General features: G+C 44.2%; 1 protein-coding gene across 1 annotated transcript in view; it reads left to right on the top strand.

Annotated features, from left to right (window-relative positions):
* adam12a (ADAM metallopeptidase domain 12a) overlaps positions 1 to 22,030 on the top strand; it is an 84,920-nt gene that overhangs the window by 50,836 nt on the left and 12,054 nt on the right. Inside the window, exons 7-14 of the mRNA XM_030400202.1 lie at positions 4,391 to 4,456; positions 4,977 to 5,048; positions 5,470 to 5,639; positions 6,221 to 6,305; positions 9,721 to 9,869; positions 18,258 to 18,435; positions 21,632 to 21,721; positions 21,824 to 22,019. Of these exons, the coding sequence (XP_030256062.1) occupies positions 4,391 to 4,456; positions 4,977 to 5,048; positions 5,470 to 5,639; positions 6,221 to 6,305; positions 9,721 to 9,869; positions 18,258 to 18,435; positions 21,632 to 21,721; positions 21,824 to 22,019 (1,006 nt within the window). The remainder of the gene's footprint in view (positions 1 to 4,390; positions 4,457 to 4,976; positions 5,049 to 5,469; positions 5,640 to 6,220; positions 6,306 to 9,720; positions 9,870 to 18,257; positions 18,436 to 21,631; positions 21,722 to 21,823; positions 22,020 to 22,030) is intronic.

The following is a 22,030-nucleotide window of genomic DNA, read 5'->3' as shown; positions in this document are numbered from 1 at the left end:
GGACGATTTATCAGGTCAATACAAAGAGACTCAGATATAGGTGGTGTAAAAGATGGAGCAGATGCTCGAGGACTCAAGAGGAGGGTGAGCAAACATGTCATAATCGCGATGCAGAGGGATTGCGAGGGACTTTCCGTTTTTTTTCTCAAAACAGTTTTTGTTCTTTTTTTGCAATTGTTTAATCATCTCATTAAGGTTATATTGAGATTGAGTGTTTTCGAGGACGCGGGCCAAACATATGGTCGGGCTGGCTAAAGCATCCTGGACTTTCGCATTGTTAGTTTTTTATTTATCCATGCGGTCATTGGGGGGTTTTCTGATGTCGAACTGTACCGCTCGATTCCTGTTGATGATTACGGAGCTGGCCTCGCTGGCCATCATTGTCTTTAGAGTTCAGAGGGCTTCAAAAGATTCAGGACTGGTGATTAAAACCAACGACAACACGAAGCAGAAGTTGAATACTGACATAAAACAGATGGGGTGAATAAGACTTTTAATCTTGTATGGATGTTTTACACAATTTAAACAATAAAACATTGTTACGATTGTGCATTCGTAATTTGACGTTGTTTGTCAGGTCCAAAGTGATTGTTTTGTTTATCTCTGGGTAAGAATTCGTACAGTTTGCTCCAGACTCTGACAGCTTTTGTCAGCCAACAGTACATTACTGGTTTTATCATGTGGTATCTGTGATTCGCCGACGTCAGGAGACTTGGTAGTTGCCAGTTCGTGGGGAAAAAAAAGACGTGAAATTGGCTGAGTTCTACAGGATGCACCCAGCGTTATGTACTGCCCTAACGTTAGCAACAATGGCTACAACAAACTAGAAAACACTTGCGGGGGAAGATGATTCAAACCACAGCGGTGTCGAGACTTGAATTCAATGGAAGGGGTAACGCTGGAGTGCCACATTGAGTGGCCGAACGTTATCAATAAAACCTTTTAAATTCTCCTCCATAAGAGGCTTTTCTATGCACTGCCCTATTTCTTTTTTTTTTTTAATCTGATCACAATGTCCCCTTTCGGTTGTTTTAAAATACTACGTCCCGACCCCTCCTAACACAGCAAGAGATGTCCGAGTTGGAAGGAAAAACATCTCCACTAAATGAAGACAGATGTGGTTTATAAAGGGAGGCGGTTAAACACGTTAATCCCACGGATGACGGATAAAATGGTGAAGTATATGCAACAAAAAAAAAAGGGGAGAAAATACACCAAAAAGTGTGAACATGAAGTCCGATTTGTTGTATGCGAGCAAACTCACCTCAGCATGTTACACAGAGGCACGGAGGTGTGCCGCCGCCGCTCCGATAAGCCGCGGTGTGCCCTGCTCGAGGTGTCTGAAGATAAAGAGGCGTGTTGGCAGATGTAGAGGAGGAGAAGGGCGAAGAGAGATATGACGGCTGGAGCTGCACACCTGACAAACATGAGTTCCCTGGCTGTCCAACATGTCAAACCCCAAACGCAACACTCATCGGTATTTAAAGAGCGTCCCGTCTTCCTTTGTTCAAACAGAGTGTGAGGGTCAAAAGATAGCGTGTGAAAGAACAGCTGGGTGCCGGGCCTATGCTCAAATGTAGAGCACATTTTTTTGATCTCTGGGAACAGTAGTGAGGCGAGGAGAATCTAATCACAGAGCTCCTTTTATTCAGTTTTCATCTTCGTCCACACCTGAGCCGGCCCCATTTGCCTAATGAAGACTGTGAGATGTGGCTGAGAGCTCTGGGGCAGGCAATCTGTCTGCTGTTCTTAACTTCTCTCTTTGCCGTATGAATTGTATGAGAACACTTTCTTTGTCTTAATTCTCTGATATTGAAGCAGCAGTGGTGTGTAAAACAGAAGCTGAGCGGGAAAAAGAAGGAGAATATCTCGTTCTTGTTTGCCATTTAATAGTTGTTTAATAGTTGATTTATTTTATTCTCATCTACCGAGATAGAAAAACCAACGTTTTCTATTTTTCCAGCAGTGGTGGTTTCAGTTTTAGAGAGACAATGAAACGAAATAGGGAACAAAATACGGGTTGTTAAGTCACACCTTGGAGCTGTAACTCATTGGATTTGTAGCTCATCGCTGAGTGGATTTGAACACGGTGTTCACGTGTGTATGTATCTCCCCCTCCCCACCAGTGGCCTCGTAGAGACTTGGTTATCACCATAGGGGTGCATTTAGAGCATGTTTGCCCATCCTGGCTTATCTATGGAGGAGGCAGATAAGAGCAGAGAGGATCCAGGCTGCCAGGCCAGCGAGGATAAAGGAGGCTCAGGTTGAAAGCGGGCCATAGCATGAAGGCAAAACACTTAGCCAGCAGGATGGTATAGGATCTGTGATGGAGTGAGTGGAAAGACAGATTGCATGTGCGTGTGTGTGTGTGTGTGTGTGTGTGTGTGTGTGTGTGTATGTGTGTGTGTGTGTGTGTGTGTGCGCAGGTGAGGCATACCCAAGCTATAGGGCAGCGTCTCCTCCATGTCTAGGAGCTGTGTTTGTCTAGATATGGCAGAGCCCCAAAACAATGTCCACTCTCTCTCTTTTACTTTTTGGCATTTTATATCCACTCATTTAGTCATTGCATTTGTAGCCATGCTACTAGCATAGCTCGTAGGAGTGTCGGTCCGTCGCCTGAGATGATAGCATGTCGGTTCTCAGATTGTCATTGTCTACATGGGGCGGCTCTGGCTCAGGGTTGGAGCCAGTGTCTTGTTATCAGAAGGATGTTGGTTCGATTCCCCTGGTCTGCATGTCGAAGTGTCCTTGGGCAAGATACTGAACCCAAAATGTTCCAGATATGCTGGTTGGCACCTCGCATGGCAGCTACCGCCATCAGTATATGGACAAAAGCATCTGCAAAATAAACATGTTAGCATTTAGCTGGCTTAAAGGGATATTCCGGTGTAAGTTTAATCCATGGTCTAAATCACTGTGAAACTGTGTTACACTCCCTCTCGAGAGATCAAGTTAGCAGACCGCTAATTTACGGAGTTTTATCAACCTCAGAAACGACCGCACGACAACAATACACTGCAGTAAATGGATCCAAATATAAACCGCCACCAAAAAGCCACAGATAATGCTCAGAACAGCACCAAACTTCAGCAACAGTACAAATAGGGTCTCAGCACATAGTCCGGGGCATCAAACCTCCGCTAGCTTAGCTAGGGAAGCTATTGGGAAGCTAAAAACAGATTTCAACTCTCCTCCATCAGCTTCCGGGTCGGGGAATTCCCGACGCGACGATTACCGAGTGCGATTAGAAATGCTCAATTCCGTTCTTTTCCCTGTCCGGTCTCGATAATACCTGTTATAAACTGGCAGGTAAGACACATATGAACTTTGATTGCTTTTCCATGGAGTCATAATCATACATTTTCATCCATGAGCCGCGGAACTCTACTGCACTCGGTAATCGAGTCATCAGGACTTCCGGTCAACAGGAAGCTGCTGCAGAAGAGTGGTACATTTTGTCAGCTTTTCAGTAGAAATCCAGTTAAGCTAGCAGAGGTTAGATGCCCCAGACTATGTGCTGAGACCCTATTTGTACTGTTGCGGAAGTTTGGTGCTGTTCTGAGCATTATTTGTGGCTTTTTGGTGGCGGTTTATATTTGGACCCATTTACTGCAATGTATTGTTGTCGTGCGGTCGTTTCTGAGGTTGATAAAACTCCGTAAATTAGTGGTCTGCTAACTTTCTCGAGAGGGAGTCTAACACAGTTTCACGGTGATTTAGCCCATGGATTAAATTTACACCGGAATATCCCTTTAAGTGGTACAATCTGACAGAGCAACTAGCATGGTTTGTTGGTATTAACTGTAATACTGTTATTCATGCTACATCCTCTAATCTAGTCTATGCACCACATATAATCACCTTTTTTATGTCTTTATTTTCTTTGAAATAGTGCCCTATTTTAATGAAGGTATCTTGAACCACTGTGTCTGCTCATCATACCACACGCTCTCCGAATTCTGTGAAGAAAAAGCCCGGGTTGCACGGTCATAGTGCAGGCAGCATTGTCCCAAAAAAAAAAAAAATGGTGATTTATTAGTTAATAAGCCGGTTCCTGTAGAGTGTTATCGGAGGTCCGTGTGACCTAAGCGGCTGTTATCAGGTCAGGCGTGAAGTGTGGCTGATTGCTTTGTGCTGATTCTCTGCTTCTGCCACCTTTTGTGTGGAGTGTTGCTCAGGTGAAAAGCACTGAGCGTCCACCTGCTAAATTTAGGCTGCCCTTTCCAGAGAGCCATGGTTAAGTGTGTCCTCCTAATGTTTTTCTTCTTCTCCTCTCTCCTCTCTCCTCCGCTCTCTTCACCTCTTGGCTCACCACATTTCCTTCCCCTCTGTTCCTTGTCCAATTTACCCGTCTTTCCCGCCTCACTCCCCCTTTACTCCCCTCTTGCAGCATAAACGCCACGCTCAGACGACGACCAAGTACGTGGAGCTGATCATCGTGGCTGACAATAGAGAGGTAAGTGCGGGTCACGCGCCGTCGACCTCTTCACCCTTGGCTGCTGAATCCCACAGGAAAGGGGCTCAGAGGTCACACGCTTAGCTTCTCATCCGTCCCCTTGAGACGTAGATAAGACGGCTCCAGGGCCGCCTTGTTGTCGCCTCTGATGTGTCCACTTACTTGACTCACAGATGATCCCATTGCAGTATGTGTTCTCTGAATTAACTCAAAAGGCTCTCAAAGATATCGTTCCCTGCTGGCGTGACACGTAGAGGTCAATGGCGCATCCTCCAGAGCCACAGAAACTGAATTATTGCTAGATATAAGACGAGGTAGTTGAGGTCATCTCTTTGATGATAGCAACTGCAGCAGAAGCGCTCTGGGAATGATCATCTCCGGGACACCCCGTGTGAAGACATCCCTCGAGCTGACGCAGGGTTAATATTTCCCAAATAATGTCTTTGATGATGATAAACATGCCAGAGGGGGAGTCACCTCTTTTTCTCCTTGCTTTGTTCCGTCTGCCGGTGCTGTGCAGTTCCAGAAGCAAGGCAAGGACATGGAGAAGGTCAAGCAGCGGCTGGCCGAGATCGCCAATTACGTGGACAAGGTAACAATCAAATCAACAGCCGGAATGCAGTGTGGGAATGTGATTTATTAGAGGTCACTTCATGCCTTTTGAGAATTAAACCGACCTGCGTGCAGAGGCTGATTGGATTATAAATGGATGATCAATTCCATAACTCGGCTGAGGAATGTTGTGAAGTGGCGGCCGTAATAAAACGTGCCGTGGGTGGCGCTTTGATAAAAAATTTAAAAAAATTGAGCGAAACATGATTTATTCATACGGAAAGTCATACCTTGATTAATGTTAAAGGATTTGTCAGAGACCCTTGTCACATTTAAGCGACTATTGTCGAGCGTTTGTGCTTTAATGGGTATTATACAGCGAAGAGAGGAACAGAGCATGAGCTGTCAGCCTGAAACCATATTTCTCACCCTACCTCCCCCTTCCTCCCCTCCACCTGCAGTTCTACCGGGCTCTGAATATCCGCGTGGCCCTGGTGGGCCTGGAGGTGTGGAGTGATGTGGACAAGTGTCCAATCACCCAGGACCCTTTCACCACCCTGCATGAGTTCCTCGACTGGAGAAAGGTCAAGCTGCTGCCTCAGAAGCCTCATGACAACGCTCAGCTTATCAGGTAGATCTGATATTGTAGCGCACATATTCAAAATGCATGACTCGATTTGAAAGGTACAATTTTACTCCAAAATCACTGGGAGCACAGATTTTGAGGAAATTGCACGGTGGTTTTACTTATCCCAAGCAAAATCAAATATGATGTCGGGTAATATGACTGCCATTTACTGTTCTTTTGAGCTAACCCCAAAGCTACCCCTGCAGTGTTGACTTTTCATGACCAGCATAGATTATTCTGTTTCACCAAAACAGATTTGATTTTCCTGCCTCATGAAACAATTGCAAAACCTTTTCTGAATCACTTTCAGCAATCTGTGTAAGCCCCATGAGAAGCTAACAAAATACTGACAAAATGCTAACTAAATACTATATCTTCCTCCTATAATATAAAATCTTGGTAAAAATAAAAAAAACAAAACAAAAAACATTTCAGCCATGCTAGTGTTTCTGTTCTTCCGTCCAAGGTGATTTGCACACAGGCCTAGTTATTGAAATGTTTCCACCTATGCTGGAAAACTCTGGACCTTTACTTAGTTATAGCGCAGACATATGATGTAATGACCTCTGTTTTCTTTCCCTTAGTGGGGTTTATTTCCAGGGCACCACCATTGGCATGGCACCCATCATGAGTATGTGCACAGCAGAGCAGTCGGGAGGAATCGTCATGGTAAGTAAACCTGGGCATTCACTAATACTACTACTGCTACTGGAGGGCACTGATTATCCCATTAAGCAGTCCAGTAGTCTACGGACCGCAGGAGATTAATTAGATTTTTTTTTCACCCAATATCATCGATCAATCCTCGTCAATATCATCTCAGATACAGCCAGTAAACTGTGGACTGATGATGGTGGGACCAACCTGGGGGCACTTGACTAAACCCCCAACAGATCTGTGTGAGACAGTTGCTTCAAACTTTTACCCAGTGCAACTTAAAAAGCTAAAATAGAAATATCTGGAGTCTAAACTTCTCTAAATACCTTAAATTCAATTTTTTTAACATTGCATAATAGGAAAAATGGTTGCTCAAACAAATGTTCGCTGACCAACTTAAGTTATGTCGACCTTCTGCTGTAAAACAGCCAATCGCAAAACCTCTGAATAGCCTCCTATGATGAATTATGATGTCAAGGCACCGTGCTGAAGTCTCATCGTCGACTGGTTTCCATAGTCAACAAGTCAATTATTCTGTGAAATCCCTTCTGTACATTCGTACACACCTTCAATCCATTCTTAAACAAACGAGTACCGAGAAAATACTTTTCATATGTTGTTGACTTCTAGAAAGGAGACCTTTTCGTCTTCTCTCTCCCTCCTCCACCCTCTGCCTTTTTTCCCCACCTCCCCCCTTTGCCTGACATAATGCTCTCATATTTCTCCCTCGAGTGTCTTGAGTAAGGGTTGAGCTAAGGATCTCAGGGTTGATATCAACTTGTATTAACTTCAGGGCACAAGCAACATAGAGTCTTTTTTTTTTTCCCCGGGAAAAGCCAAGGGTATGCATGGTGCCCTCTGCTAAGGGGCAGAGGAAACAGTGTGTGTTAGTGGAGACTGTTGCTTCTTAATGAGGTGCAACAAATGAGTGAATTTAAGGGTTCTGAATGTGCATGAGCCTGAATGAAAAAGTAGGGCCGTGTCGTAAATGATCGCCCATTACAGACCTGCAACCCAACACCGTGTGCGCAAGTCATGTTGCATTAGCGAGTCATGCTATTATTTTATACTTTATGTCTCGGAGTGGCTGTTTGTCTTGTGGCCTGGACGGCTCGTGGTTAAGGTTTACAGCTCGTCCCCAGATGGTTCTTCACTCCTGTCCTCCCATATGGTAAAGTGGGGACTTGGTCATTATGACAGAGCTCTACTAACACACATACATCAGGTCAGAGACACAAATTATTAGTTTCCAACCGCAGACTCTTCTGCCGGGCGAATCACGATCCTGTTGTCTCACTTGTCTCCCCGTTTACAGAGTACCTTTGAACTCATTAGCCAACTTCCCCTGTGGGGCTCATTGTTATTTTTCGAGGCAGTTAAATCCTAAACATTCATTCTCAAACCATCTGGAGTCTCCATTCACCAGCCCCGAATGTTAAATTAATTTCATTGGTGTGGCGAAACAGAACACAGACAGTGGCATTCGGTGCCCTTTTGAGCACTTCAGTCTCATCAGTTGATGGAGGTGGGTTTTTCCAGGAAACAGAATCAGAGTTTTTAAAAAAAAATTTTTTTTGCATGAATCCAGGCTGCGCAGTTGGATTGTGCCAAGCGCTGACAGCTGATGACCATTACTTTCAAACCCCCCCAGCAGAGCAGTTCATCAGTCTGAGCTCGACTCGCACAGCACTGCTACTGAATAATGCACGGTGACGGAAGACTCTGGAGGCAAGGTGCTCTGACGCACAGCTCTGCATCCATGAAGAGCCGATCGCTGCTGCAGCTATATTATTTATCCGGCCTATTCGTGTGTTCATGTTTTACACACCTTGCAGGATATCTCGGCACTTGAGCCGGCAGTGGCTTTCACTCCGTGTCACCGCACCACAGTGAATCATGGCGCATTTCTGTTCTTTGAAAGTTTTTCCCTGTCTTTCGCCCCTATCTGCCAGTTTTTGCTCAGAGGAGGCTGGTTCACGTCTTCATTTGTGCGGATGAAGAAGCACATCTGTCAGAGTTTGTGCGGCAAGTTGGAGGTGACGGCCCTCTGTCTGCTGTTTCATTTCTCACTTCAGTGCCACACCGTTGAGCAGTAGAAACGCTCTGATAAGCAGAGATCCAGCAGCATTGTTTGTTCAGTCTTGGCAGTATGCAATTACACTCTCTTGTTTTGAGTAATGTCTCTCCAGTGGCTCCTGTGGGGAGCAACAATTTGGCTAGTATTACATTTTTGATTATTTGTTATTTTTGTCCGAGTGTGCAATCAAAAATGTCTGATTTTAATTAGCTAATGTTTGCTGCAACAAAGGTAAAGTAAACTCATTATATTACGGGACTGAACACATTAAAGTAAAGAGGTTTATACGCACAGTTTGCCTGCAGGCCATCCGGCTCATTCACATCACAGCTAAGCAACTACGCTAACTCATTTAAATGGATACTCATGTATTATATTGCTAGAAATCTTAGATTCTTGTGATTCGATTAATGCCAACCATTTCAAGATCAAATCACATAAGGTCGGTACAATCAACAAACAAACAAACAAACAACTTTTTTCTCCACACAAAAACAGTTTCCTATTATCCCCAAAAGTTCAGTAGATCCATTTCGGTAATATACTTGGTCGAAAACACAGTATTCAGCGCATAAATGCCAACAAGTGAATACAAATACAGAAAGACTGACTCCTTCTTCTATCCCTTCTCTCTTGAGCCGCTTACATGCCACGTCACTGGATGGTGGGCGCATCACGCAGCCAATGAGATTGTCCTTTTTATGGGTTTTCAAGGTCTACACTTGGAAATCACAAAAGCTTATGTTGTTTTAGGAATTTGGCTCTTTGTACAGACTGTTTTTCCACCCCAGCACTTGTTTCTGACTATTTGCTATGCTCAACATTTATATCATTAAGGAAATAAAGTTATGAGTTTTATGCAGCCCTTGTAACTCTAAGGTCACAAGATGGCATTTCTTTTGCCCGGCGCCTGGATATATTCTCAGAAAGACCTGTGTTAAGTGTCCTTTTCAGTGATATTGTTATTAAATTTGAACTTGAACCATGTAAGGCTATACGACGTGGGCCCATTGTGTTATGCAGCTAATGGGGGCAGTTACAAGTCATGTGAAGGCTTATTTTTGCATTGAAAGATTCAGGCTACAAAAAAAATATACATATTTCTGTGTGTTCAAACTCCTATAAATCAGTCTTTGAAGCACTTGCAGAGCTTCTGACTGACTTCAAAAGAACCCAAGACCATGCCGGTGCTTCAAACTGGTACAACAGCAGCTTTGGCTTTACATTGGGCTGCACTGGGACAGATGTAGGGCAACTTTACATACATGTTCAGTAATGTATCAGTATAGGTGTAATGGAATGCCAAATTCAGTTTCTACATGATTGATTTTATGGGGGGTTTTTTTGCAGGACCATTCGGACAACCCGCTAGGCGCTGCAGTCACTCTGGCCCACGAGCTTGGACACAACTTTGGGATGAACCACGATACTCCAGAAAGGGGGTGTGGCTGCAGGGTGACAGTGGATCGCGGAGGCTGCATCATGACTCCCTCGACTGGGTGAGTCACTCCATCTATCCTGACAAATAGGAGTCATTATATCTTCGGGATGACTGACTCCTTACTCCTCACTGCAATATCCATGATTGCGAGGGTCTTATTTCCGCTAGTTTGCCCTCATCAGCCTCAGGACATACACTATCGTTGAGTGCTTCAGTGCACTCCGGTGAGGCTGCTGTTGCTTTACAAATGATTCCAAAATGCATAACCATGATGTCAGACCATCATTAAGTTTGCATTCAATTCAGTCATTATTAAACACAGGTCAGAAAAGCCCAGATTGTGATCACACATAAACATTATTCCACATGCTCTCCATTTGTAATTTATTGTCTGTCGAGCAGTAAGCAAATAATGCTGTTGAACTGTTGGGCCTTTGGGTTTTATGGCAGATTCAACAGCTGTGCTAAAGCCCTGAGGCAATATGACTCATTCTGAATGGGAAGCCGATGGTTCAGTGACAGTGCATGGCCAAAGCAGTGCATACTTATGCTCGTCCTGACACATTAGCTGCAGTTATATGGACATTATCTCTTATCTCACACACACAAAGATTCAGAACAATCACATTATCAGAAAAGAACATTACATGAGCCCACTGTGAAACGTCTTATCTTCGGGAAACACGATATCAACTGATGAAGCGCAAAGTTCTCATAAATTCAGCAAATGTCTCATTGACAGCATAACAATTACTTGAGTGAAATTTTCAGCTTACACGGGCGGTTTACCAGCCAGAGGCTTTTCATAGCTTCAATAGGCTGACGTCTAAAAAACTGAAGTCCAAAAAGCGAGGCAGTAAAACCAACGAAAACAGGCACCAAAGCAAACCGAAGACGCAATGGGAAACACAGGCAGGAACATGGGGAACAGCACAAGGGTAGACAAGGACTTACAATCAACCACTGAGACACAGGTGTGCAGGAAAGAGGTCAGGAAAAGGACAAAAAGAGGAGGTGATAAGCAAAACATAACGTGAGGAGAGAACTACAAAATAAAACAGGAACTCTACAAACCAATGAATTGGTCTAGGGTCCACGTAAGCGCAGCTAATGTTGCTGATCTCCAGCAGACTGAACCCAAGAATGGAAGAAAGTCTCTAATGCACATGTCGAATACAATCTTTGCTCCTGTGCTGTGCAAACAAAAAGTAAGCCTACACAATTGATCCAGCAACAAATCAAGACAGAGGTGTTGTTATTAAAAAGCTGCTCCCTGTGGATTGTAATGTATAACATCTTGTAGTAGCGGAGGGATGGGGGGGATGTTCTGGCTGGAAACATTGAGTATCAGTTCCAGCCCATGGTCTAGTGGTCTGTGGGAGCCTCAGATTGGTGTTTATGCTGGAAATATCCCTTTGTATTTGGTTTGGATCAGACCCATGAAAAACAGGGTAACACTAGTCTCGATGATAGACTCGTAAAACAACACAGCAGTACGATGTAGATTTATATTTAACCCTGATTGAGGGTATCCCCGGTCAAGGACTTCATCCTAAAATTGGCAACAAGAAGAACACATAAAACAGTAGAAAAAAAAGAAATGCTGTCTGTCTTTCGCCTGCTCCGTCTCCCATTTTCTTCCTTATTCACAGCCAGTTAGAGTGATTCTATTCTTTGACACACATGCAACTTTAATGTTGGTAAATCTCTCTCCGCAGCATCAGATAAATAGTTAAATACCTTTGAAAACTGTCTATTATACAGTTTTTATGTGGAACACTTATCACCTCTTGCTCAGAATATCTGCATCTAAAGTCGTGCGTAGAAGTGACAAACCTCTCTTAATGTGGAGGAACGTAGTTTGTACCAAACATAGACGAGTGGGGAGTAAAATAATACATGAATATTTAGGATTTTTGTTCTGCTATCTGCAGAACCTGTCCTCTTTTTCCGTTCCAGCTGACAAAGAAAGAAAAGATCTGCTCCTTGGTTTCCAAATAATCCCCTCCACACCTCCTTGTTGCTCCATATTGCTGTTCTGCTATTTAATCCAGGATTAAGGAAGCGATACATTTAAATAAGGATGTTTAGGAACTCTGTATTCCCTCATTCTACTTCCTCAGTTAATTCCAGGTCAGCACCATATACTCTGCCTGAGGCAGTACTAGATCTCCCATGGGTCCAGATTAAACCCCTCGCAGTTCCAATGCTGTAAAATGCCATGTGGCTGCACACATAGGCTCTGCTGCAATCACCTGAATGTTGTTCATCATCCATCTGCGACAGTTATTTGTTTATAGCATCGACTTCCATATTTTTCTAGGCACAGGACCAGCTCTTTTCAAAGCCCAATGTGATTATACGGAATGCCTCTCCACAAGGCCAGCACTTGGATGCGACCGCACAAAGCCTCGCTGATTACCAGCCTCTGCATTCAGTAAATGAAAATACTAATTGAAAGAATCTCGCCTACACTCAGTCGTTGAAGAGTTCCGTGCGTTTTTTTTTGTTTTGGCTGTTTCATTTGATCAAGTGAGGCTCAAACATGTCTTCATTGTGTCTGATTTGTATCAAAAGATAACCATCGAGCGCTGGTGGCCTTGCTGTGGCTCCAGGAATTGAGCGGAGGAGTTAATGAGATCCAGTTCATCATTATTATACTGGGTTGTCGTGGGGGGGGGTGTCTAGGGGGAGATGGCGTGGGGCAGTAAAACTACAAGCTGTCCCGGTGCCAGCTGCACATCTGCATGGAGCACTGCTTGTTTCCTGCTCGCATTGGTCACGGCCAATTGTCGCGTCCCGCTCTCCATCCATTTCTTCATCCCCCCATTAGCTCTAAATGAGAACAGGCCGCTGTCTCTCATCCTTTGAGATTTTAACTCCTCAAAACACACAAACACACACACACACACACACACACACACACACACACACACACGCACACACACCGCACACACACACACACACACACACACACACCACACATAACACCAGAGCTGCTGCTGGCTACTCCTTGGACAGAGGGACATACAACAAGATCTGAGAGATCAGATGAGGAATTCCACAGGGTTCTGTGCTTGGTCCAATTCTCTTCAGTTCTTTTGTGCCCTCTCAACATTTTATGGTCTGCTTTGATATGTGTTTACTTCGAAAAGAGAAAAACATAAATTTTACCAAGGGTTTCCGAAAATAACCCCTTGAAATAATCACATTTTTAGATTAATGTCTCCAAGATTGATTCTAAAACATCTTGTGTGAAAGTCCACAGAAGGATTTAAACAGAATTGTATTACTGAGCTGTTTTCAAGCTGTTTCCCACAAGTGTGATGTGAAAATGCAGTGCGGCATCAGCGAAAATCTGCATGAGATTTCCGGTTCCAATTATGTGCTGTGCTGTTTTTGTCCCTATCCCCACCTTTTTGCAGAAACGTTATTAATTTGTACGTACAGTCCACGATAATTTTCTTTTCGTGAAAGAGGCCCATAAAGTTACCCCTTTACACCAAAAGCCCCTTTTGGTGACCCACTTATACTGTAATCAACTGAATATCAGCTGCATTACCATCTTCATTGCATCTCAGCTACTGGGCGATTGTCATATATTGTCCTTGACTTGGTTGTTGAGGTAGTCGCCGAAATGTTTGTCATACAATACTGGATGCTGTGAGACCAAATTGATAAGGCTTTCTCTCATTTTGACCTTGACGTCTACGAAAGCAAAAGATTCCATTGGTGAAACATACATTCCCTGAAATCAAGATCCGATTGAGTATTCCGCACAAATGTTCTGCAGCAGTGTACATATGTTAATAAGAACCCATAAAATCAGTTTTTATACAGTGTTTATACCGTGTGCATTTCTCGGAACAAAGATCTGTGCATGGTGTTACTTGGTTTATTCATGTATTTCCTCAATTTGCACCAAAAGTTGTGGAAATGTTGCACTATTTACACAGAGTGGTTTGTTATAAGCCATGCATTTGCTTTGATAATCCATGATAAGTGATATCTCGGGTCATTTAAGTCAGTCAGACAAGCTGAGGTGTTGATGGACAGATTCTGAGATGCATTATTAAGACATGGTTCATCCACTCATCCGTCAGGCTTTAAGTAAGATGCAGTGCGGGATCACCATCCGAGATGAAGATAATTCCCTTGTCATAAAATAATCAGGAATCACAGAAAGTGAGTCAAAGTCTAAGGCATGCCATTGAAATGTGACCCGTGCCCCACTGAAGAACAGGAACGCTCTTGTATGCCTTGTTTAATTGGGTCCAGAGGGAAATCAATGTGAAAACTCTCTTCAGTATCTACAACGTAGGCCAGACTGCCAGGCACCGAGGACCACATCAGATCATATCACCTAATGTCATCACCCAGAGCTCAGGCTCCACATGTACAAAGGAAGCCGTAAACTTATTATTAAATTTGTAGCGAAGCAGCTGTGGTTTTGAATTACTTATGAAATATTTGTCATCGTTACACTTGTCACAGTCGGGTTTGAATTAGCTTTCGCACTCGCGCCAGAGGATGAAGGTCTTCCAGAAAGAAATAAAACTGCGATAGCAGAATGAAGACTGGATCACAATCAGCATTTGCACATTTTGTGTTTTCACCAAAAATGTTCTCAGGGATGGTGGAAAATGTTTTGGCAGACGCGTCAGTGGAAATGCCGGCAGATCTGATTCATAGCCTGATCATAGTTTTATGGCTGAGAAGATGTGACATAAACTGGCTGCGCGGAGTGTGCTGGATGGGTTTCCCGGCGTTTTTCTGTGATCTGAGCCACAGGGACAGACAGGCCAGGAGGAGAGAGCCCTGCCCAGCCAGATTTGGGTTAAAGGGCTCAGCGTAATTTTAATGTAATGCTTCAGGGTGCTCTAATTGTTTGGATTTATGATCACAGTCTGCAGCCAAATCATATATAAACATGACTTAATGAAATAAAGACGTGTCATTTTTATAACTAAAAGGGAGACTGTACTGATCCAAATTAATTGAATTTAGTCAAGCAACAATTACTTTATTATTTTAGTTTTTTTGGCCATTTATATGTAATAAAATCATAGCTGATAAAAGAGACGATAATATGAAGCAACTGGACACACTGATACAGTGGGTGGCGGTATGCACCTTCAAAGTTGGTTTGCAATCTACCAACAAACACAAAGAAGAGGATTATCGTTATTGGCTGAAATAAAATCAATATTGTGCATGCCTAGTAGGAAGTAAAACGTGCTACAAATTTGCTGCTTCTCGGATCTCTGACGAATTTCTGTCTTTAATTGTGATTGATAAGATCAACAGCATCTCAATTAGAAGTAGAAACGGGACACAAGGAACAGATCGATCCATCGTTTATTCATTTACATATGACCTATTTTCTAACTTCCTGTAAAAATGTGGGTTACCTGTCACAGTAAGTTTCCCCTTCTGTCGAAAGCAGCAGGGCTTTTAGGTACTTGAAAGCCTTCGGGCAGATCATAGGAGCATGTAATAGATCTGGGACTGATTCCTTATCACCAGACCTCCCGCAGATCTATTAAAGCCTTGTTTGGCAATCGCTGCAGCTCAGTCGCAGTGATTGCTTTGTACAGCTATCAGCTGAAGTACCTCTGAAGCTTAGGAGCCAACTGTCCAACGCCGACTGTAGGGTTAGAGAGAAGAGAAGCATTGATCCCATAATGGGAGTAGACCATGACCAGGTAGAAAATAACGTAGCTGTCTAAGAAAGAAAAAATAAGAGCAATCTTAGAGAATGAGAAGAGGCGAACACTGCTCATCCTTTGTAAAGCTGGAACAGGATGCAAACAAGCCCGAGGGGTCCACCCGAGCCACACTGGGTCTTTTCTTTTGAGGAGGTGGCCCAGACTCCCATGGGGTGAGCGGTTGGCTTGTGTGTCCTGCTTCGCCATGAGCCCCAGATGTGCCCACCGTGACTGGCCCTGGCATTGCTCTTCTAGCCCTGGGGACTGCAGCTGCTAAATGCCATCCACTGTAATTCATCGGTGCCTCTGCCTTTTTCACAGCCATTATTCCTCCTCCCACCCCCAGACCATTGCAGGGTAGACCAATTATTTCTGTATTGCCTCTCATAAAGAACAGCTGGATACTGAGCCGCTCATGTATCTCCGAGTTTAAAAAAAACAAAAAAAACAGGGATGTGAGTGTTTTGTCCTGGAGTGCATGGGCTGGTAACTGAAGAGCGGAGGGTTGACTTCATGGAAATCGAATGAATGCGGCAGAAGAGGGGTTGCAACTTGAGCAGAGCAATTTTGGCTCTGGCTTTTGGGGCAATGAGGAAATCAACAACAGCAGTTACTAAGGAAGTGGCCCTGCCTGTTGAACGGCAGCCTTGACAGCTGTTCGTCATAGCAAGTTCCCCTGAGGTGCTCAGCAAGGAGGAGGGGGGGAAATGAGAACTCGGTAATGGCTGTTATTACAGATTTCCTTATTGCTCCTTCCTTTTGCCATTTCACGTCATTAAAATCCACTCTGATCTTTCACTTTAATCCAGTGTGTCCAGAGATCTGCTCTGGAAGTACCCCCACTTTCACCTGACACAACCTCTGGATAGCATTTGAGGTTAGAGAGCAGAGTGCCGTGTGTTTTTTGGGGAGGGGGGTCAGCAGCAGGGGCTGATGTAAGCCGCCTCCACACATGACAGAAATCAGAGGCAAGCCGAGAATGAGGTCATGTCAAAACACTCACAGAGTGTCATGACATATTTAGAGCCGTTTTAGATGTGAAACTCAATCGGAGAAAAACACAGTTTGAAAGAGCTGTCGAGGCTGAGCCACATAGAAGAACCTCCTTCTCGGAAATGGAAAAAAACTTCAGAGGGAGAGCGAGAGAGCGGTTGTGTTACAGCTTCTATATCAATGCAGCCAGTGGGTTGAAGGAGGAGTTCAAGGATCGGCCTTATAAATGAAAACAAATTGACAACCGGTGTTCTGTGCAGGATTTGTCATTTGTTGTTGAAAACACCATTCAAAGTTGGCCTCTGATCCCTGACTCAAAGACTGAGTCCACGGGAGAGAGAGCACTGCAGTGGTCAAGCAACATAGAGAGTAAAGGAAGAGAGAGAGCAGTCTTTGCGAGAGCAAAGTAGAAAGTGATATTTAAAAATAAAGCGATATTTTCTGAATGATTCAAGGTAGTTATCTATGCGTCCCCACACCTTCGTGCAACCCTGAAAGCAGCCAAGGTCCGCGCTTCATGCCGTCCGCTTTGTGCAGCTCAGCCCCGCCCTCAGTCAAAAGGACACACAGAGCTGTAGCTCTTTATACAACCGTGACACACAGAGAGCAGAGGAGATCGATGTAAGCTGGTTGCTTTTTCTGAAGTTGACCTCGACACTCGAAACATTGCAAACAAAGACAAAAATAAATACAGGTGGAGGGCAGGGTCTATGCAGACACCACCAGAGGAGATTTTTTTTGTGTAAGTCTACACATTATTTTTAAAGAAAATCCTGCGTAGTGTACCTTTAAACTCGACACTGTGACACTGTTACCACTCCATGCAACAGCAGTTCTAGCTGATTAAAAAAAAAAAGCCTCTAACTAAATCAAAATAATACCTACAAAGGCTACAAGCAAAAACTCCACCGGCATGCAATTCATACTGCCTCTACATCTCCTGGTGTCTGGCTGCTGGGTGGGTGGCTGCTGTTGAGAGAAACATTCGCGGATGTAAGTTGACCCTAACCCACATAGTGTCTCCTACTCACGCTCATCCGCATATGCAAAGCCAAGTCTAAGTGTGATATAAGTGTGAATATTACGTACAGAGTCACCCACTCTGGCCTTGTTAGGCTGAATTGTATGGTGTGGGTGGAGGTATTAAAAACCTCATATGGTGCTTTTTTATCAAGAGCCAACAAGATAGAAATCTGCACATATTCATACACACTTCACACACACACACACATACACACATACACACATACACACACATTGTCATCTGAGGCACTATATTATCACAGAAAAGCTCAATAAAGCCACATGAGGTCTGTAACAAAGCTTTTGGCACACAGAGCTCTTGGGCGGTGTGCTTTCCCCGCGGAGCAGACCACCCTCTCCGTCTGCTCCAAAAACAATATTAAAAACACACCATCCCCCTATTTCTCCCAAATTTATGGGTGTTGCAAGTCTTGCGAGGGAAGCACTTTTTGGTTTGAGTTTTTTTACGATCCCCTGTCTCATAAAATATATCTTATCAGATCTCCCTCGCGCCGCGTAGGGAGAAGTCGCCGGGGTCTTGTGCCGCTTGCATGCTGATGGAGCTCTGTGGAGGTTGTTGAACTCTAGTGGTTAATTGATTTTCTGATTAGCGGCAATTAGCGCTGATTACTTCTGACTGAAGAGGACCCTCAAGGGGGAAACTCAGTCGTCTTCCTCCGCTCCGTCTGTTTTCACTCAGAAAATATATCTCTCACTCGCAGGTATCCGTTCCCCACCGTGTTCAGCAGCTGCAGCAAGAAGGACTTGACGGCCAGTTTCGAAAAAGGCGTCGGGATGTGTCTGTTCAACATGCCGGAGGTCAAGGTGCTCTACGGCGGGCAGAAATGTGGCAACGGCTACGTGGAAGAGGGAGAGGAGTGCGACTGCGGAGAACTTGAGGTGAGAGCGCCATTGTCACGCTCGACAAAAGGGCTTCTACCTCCAAAGCTCCTGCCACTCTCAGCATTCTTGTTCAAGCATTTGTCTGCCAAAATTTAAATCTCTTTCTCAACTGTTGCCCATAAATCATTGATAATAACTTTTCCCACATTGGAAAAATGGAATAAGCAGACAGGCTTGTGGGGGTTTCTGTAGCCTTCCTGACAAAAGCGTGGCACAAAACCGACATCTCCCAAAGCAAAAGCAAATACCTCACCTCGAAGCCACGCTCTTGTAATGCAAACACGGTCTTCAAAAAGAAAAAAAATGAGCTTAGAGATAGGAGTGTGAATTTTATTCATTCCGCGCACAGACGAGGTGTTTGGGTGGAAGGGTTGTCTGATCGTGATACAATTCACCGAGAGGAAACATCGCTGACAGCTTCACCCTGTCAGCTGGTGAATTATTTAAATGAATCCGCACTGGCATGCACACACGTAATGGTTGCACGCGCTGCTAACAGCTGCGACTGTAGGATGATAAAACAGTTTATCATGATGCAACCGACAATCAGCAGAGGCAGACTGACAATAAGAGAGTTATGAAATATGAAGAATGCGCTTGAAGGATAATTATATAATCGGCTACGTGAGAGAATGCCTTGTTGTTCCTTTGTGATTTGTTTACACTTTTATGCCCGGCGAGGCTTTTTTTGTGAGCTGTTTCGGGCTTCAGCCAGGGTCAGGCTCCAAGTGGCCTTGTCCTCCAAGACAAAGAACTGACATAAGCTCTGCAGGCCTGAGCCAGCAGCGATAATAAAGCTCTCAGCTCTCCACAGAGTTGAGCGGCGTCATGCCAACCCAGGCCAGATCAGAGTGCTCAGACAGCACCTTTCTCCACCATTAAAAAGCCTCATTAAAAAGCCTGGGTCCTTTTCCCCACAATCACAGGCTACTTCTTTTCAGCGCAACTCCTCCACCTCCTTTGGCCCCGGGGACCATGGGAAAGGCCCTTAATGGTCTTCAGGCTGAACGAAGTTCTGGAAGGCCCATCATGTCAGCTGTGTCCCCTGCCAGCTCCATCCATCTACTTCCCCCTGACTCTCACTGCACTCGGCTGTACAGTCTGTCCAGACCGCCGCTTAATGGCGAGAGGGAGCGAGCCGACCCTCAGGGGTCCGGTCGGCCTGCCTCTGTGTGAGATCATACATGCACAAGCATACATGTAAACTTACATGCACATCTCCTCCGCTGAGCCTTGATTGAATGCTAGAATCCCTCTGTATCAGAAGGCAGGAGTGTTGCTGATTGGTCCTGGCCACGGGTCATGATAGAGGCTAACATGAAACAGAAGGGCCTCCACAGTGAGATGGTGGAAGTTACAGGGATGGAATGATACAGATGCTGTGTGTCAGTGTCTGCACTGCAGAAACGGGCGATTCAAGAACTTGTTAATGTCTTAATTTGGGATGTTTAGGATGCAAAAGTTCACACAATCTTGACAGAATACAGCTATCAAGTAACAACTGTCAATTACAAACACTGCCCAGTATATTATTAATGAAGTTTATGGCAGAAAAACAGCTTAATTTCTTATATCTACATATCTATGTTGGCTAAATTGCGAGTGATAAACTTAGATGGATGATAGAATTATGGTCTTTACAAGCACAATGTTACCCTCATGAGGAAATGAAGATATATGCTAGCTGGTATCCAACGTTAGCTGATAGCTGTTTGCTGGTTTGATTTTGAAGTGTTCCATCTCTACAATGACGTTACTGAAAAAGAGTGAACAAGAAAAAATCTTGTATTAATTGGAAAAAGAATGTTTGCTTCTTCCTTTTGGCAGCTAACATCAGCTAAAGTTAGCGCTAGCAACTACTCGGTTCCTAGCACCATTGATACAGTTAGCTAATGCTACAGAAATAGTAAATCTGCATATTTTACAATTAAAGGTGTAAACTCATCAGGTATCACACCAATTTAATGTCAATTTAAAGCCCCTTAACATGGATTAACTGTGAAAGAGTTAGTTAGCAGTAGTGAGTGAGACAGTTAGCTTACCTTCCTCACAGGACAAAGAGCAGAACTGTTGGTTCAGCTTAGATTTTGTTGGAAAAATGAACTTCTTTTGAGTTAATAAAGTTCCTCTAGTAACCTCTACTCTAAATGTAGCTGTCAAAGGTTCCTTAAATATTCCAGAGGTCCTTGAGGCTCCCCATAATCTAAGGGTGTAGGGGTGTCTTGATTGAAGTCCAACAAAAGCAAAAGTAGCCTTGGATCATGTGAGTCTTCATTGTTAAACAACCCCTACAGCTAATGAAAACCGATCCACGTGACAGAAATGTTCACGGACGAGCTAATGTTTAAAAGTGTAATGCGTGTTACGTTTAGCCAACTTCCTTCCTCTCCCTAGCAACACGTGACCAAATGATAAAACATCATTACCTTCAATAAATGTGGGGGGTGTCTCTGGGTTTGAACATTGCTGGAAACATTTCAGATTATTTAAGTTCACAACTCTATCAAACGTCCGCCTTTTATCTAGTATATTGTATCATTTAAAGAGTCACTTACACCCCCCCCGTCACCCCCGTCCCCCCGTCACCCCCGTCCAGGAGAACGTTAAACCACTAGAGGTCCCCAAAGACAACATTTTTTAGGGAGTGTTAAGTTACTCTTTAAACCTGTTTCAAGGTAACAGGTGTTGATTATTGTGTTGGCTGTCAAAAACAGAATGGCAATCAGACCAATTTTTTAAAAAGAAATTTGACACCTGATTCTAGAAAATTCCTCAAACAGGTTTGATTGAGGGAGCTCCTATCCCTATCCCAGGTTTTGTCAGTTTGTCTGGATCGTACATTATTTTGTCTTTTTTGCTGTGTGTCTTCTTTTCTCATTTTTCCATTTCCCTTCACCATCCACAACCTCATGGTTCCAGGGGTCTAAATGAGCTTGTAAGTCCTGTCAGATGAATACACTGTTGTGTTTAGAGAACTAGAAAACTGCTGTTTCCTTCCCTCTGCAAGGTTTTTTTTTAGATTTTTTCAGTCCCGTTAGGTCTGCATTGCCTCTGATAACAGAGTCTGAGCATTTGCTCTGAGGTGAAATACGATCTCTTTGTGCCGAGTTAATTCCTCTTGACTTTTGCGGCCCCCACCCTCACTTACATTCGGTTTTCTCTGCTTGCTTTTTTGTTTCTCTTCGGTCTGAAGGAATGTATGAATCCATGCTGTAATGCTACTACCTGCACCCTGAAGGGCGATGCCGTTTGTGCACACGGACAGTGCTGCCAGGACTGTCAGGTATGGTGTACACTGATATTTAACGATATAATCTCTGTTTGAATATTAAATCAGCGCTTTAAGCTTGACCTTGGATCTTGCGTCTTTTATTTTCGTGTGCAGCTGAAGCCGGCAGGAACTCCTTGCCGTGAATCCAGTAACTCCTGTGATCTCCCCGAGTTCTGCACCGGCTCCGGCCCACATTGCCCCTCCAACGTCTACCTGCACGACGGCCACGCCTGCCACAACGTCGATGGCTACTGCTACAACGGCATCTGCCAGACACACGAGCAGCAGTGCATCACGCTGTGGGGCCAAGGTGCGTGGAAG

This window comes from Sparus aurata, chromosome 20 (genome assembly GCF_900880675.1).
Source record: "Sparus aurata chromosome 20, fSpaAur1.1, whole genome shotgun sequence".
Taxonomy (NCBI): Eukaryota; Metazoa; Chordata; class Actinopteri; order Spariformes; family Sparidae; genus Sparus; species Sparus aurata.
This window is presented reverse-complemented; position numbering and strand designations above follow the sequence as displayed.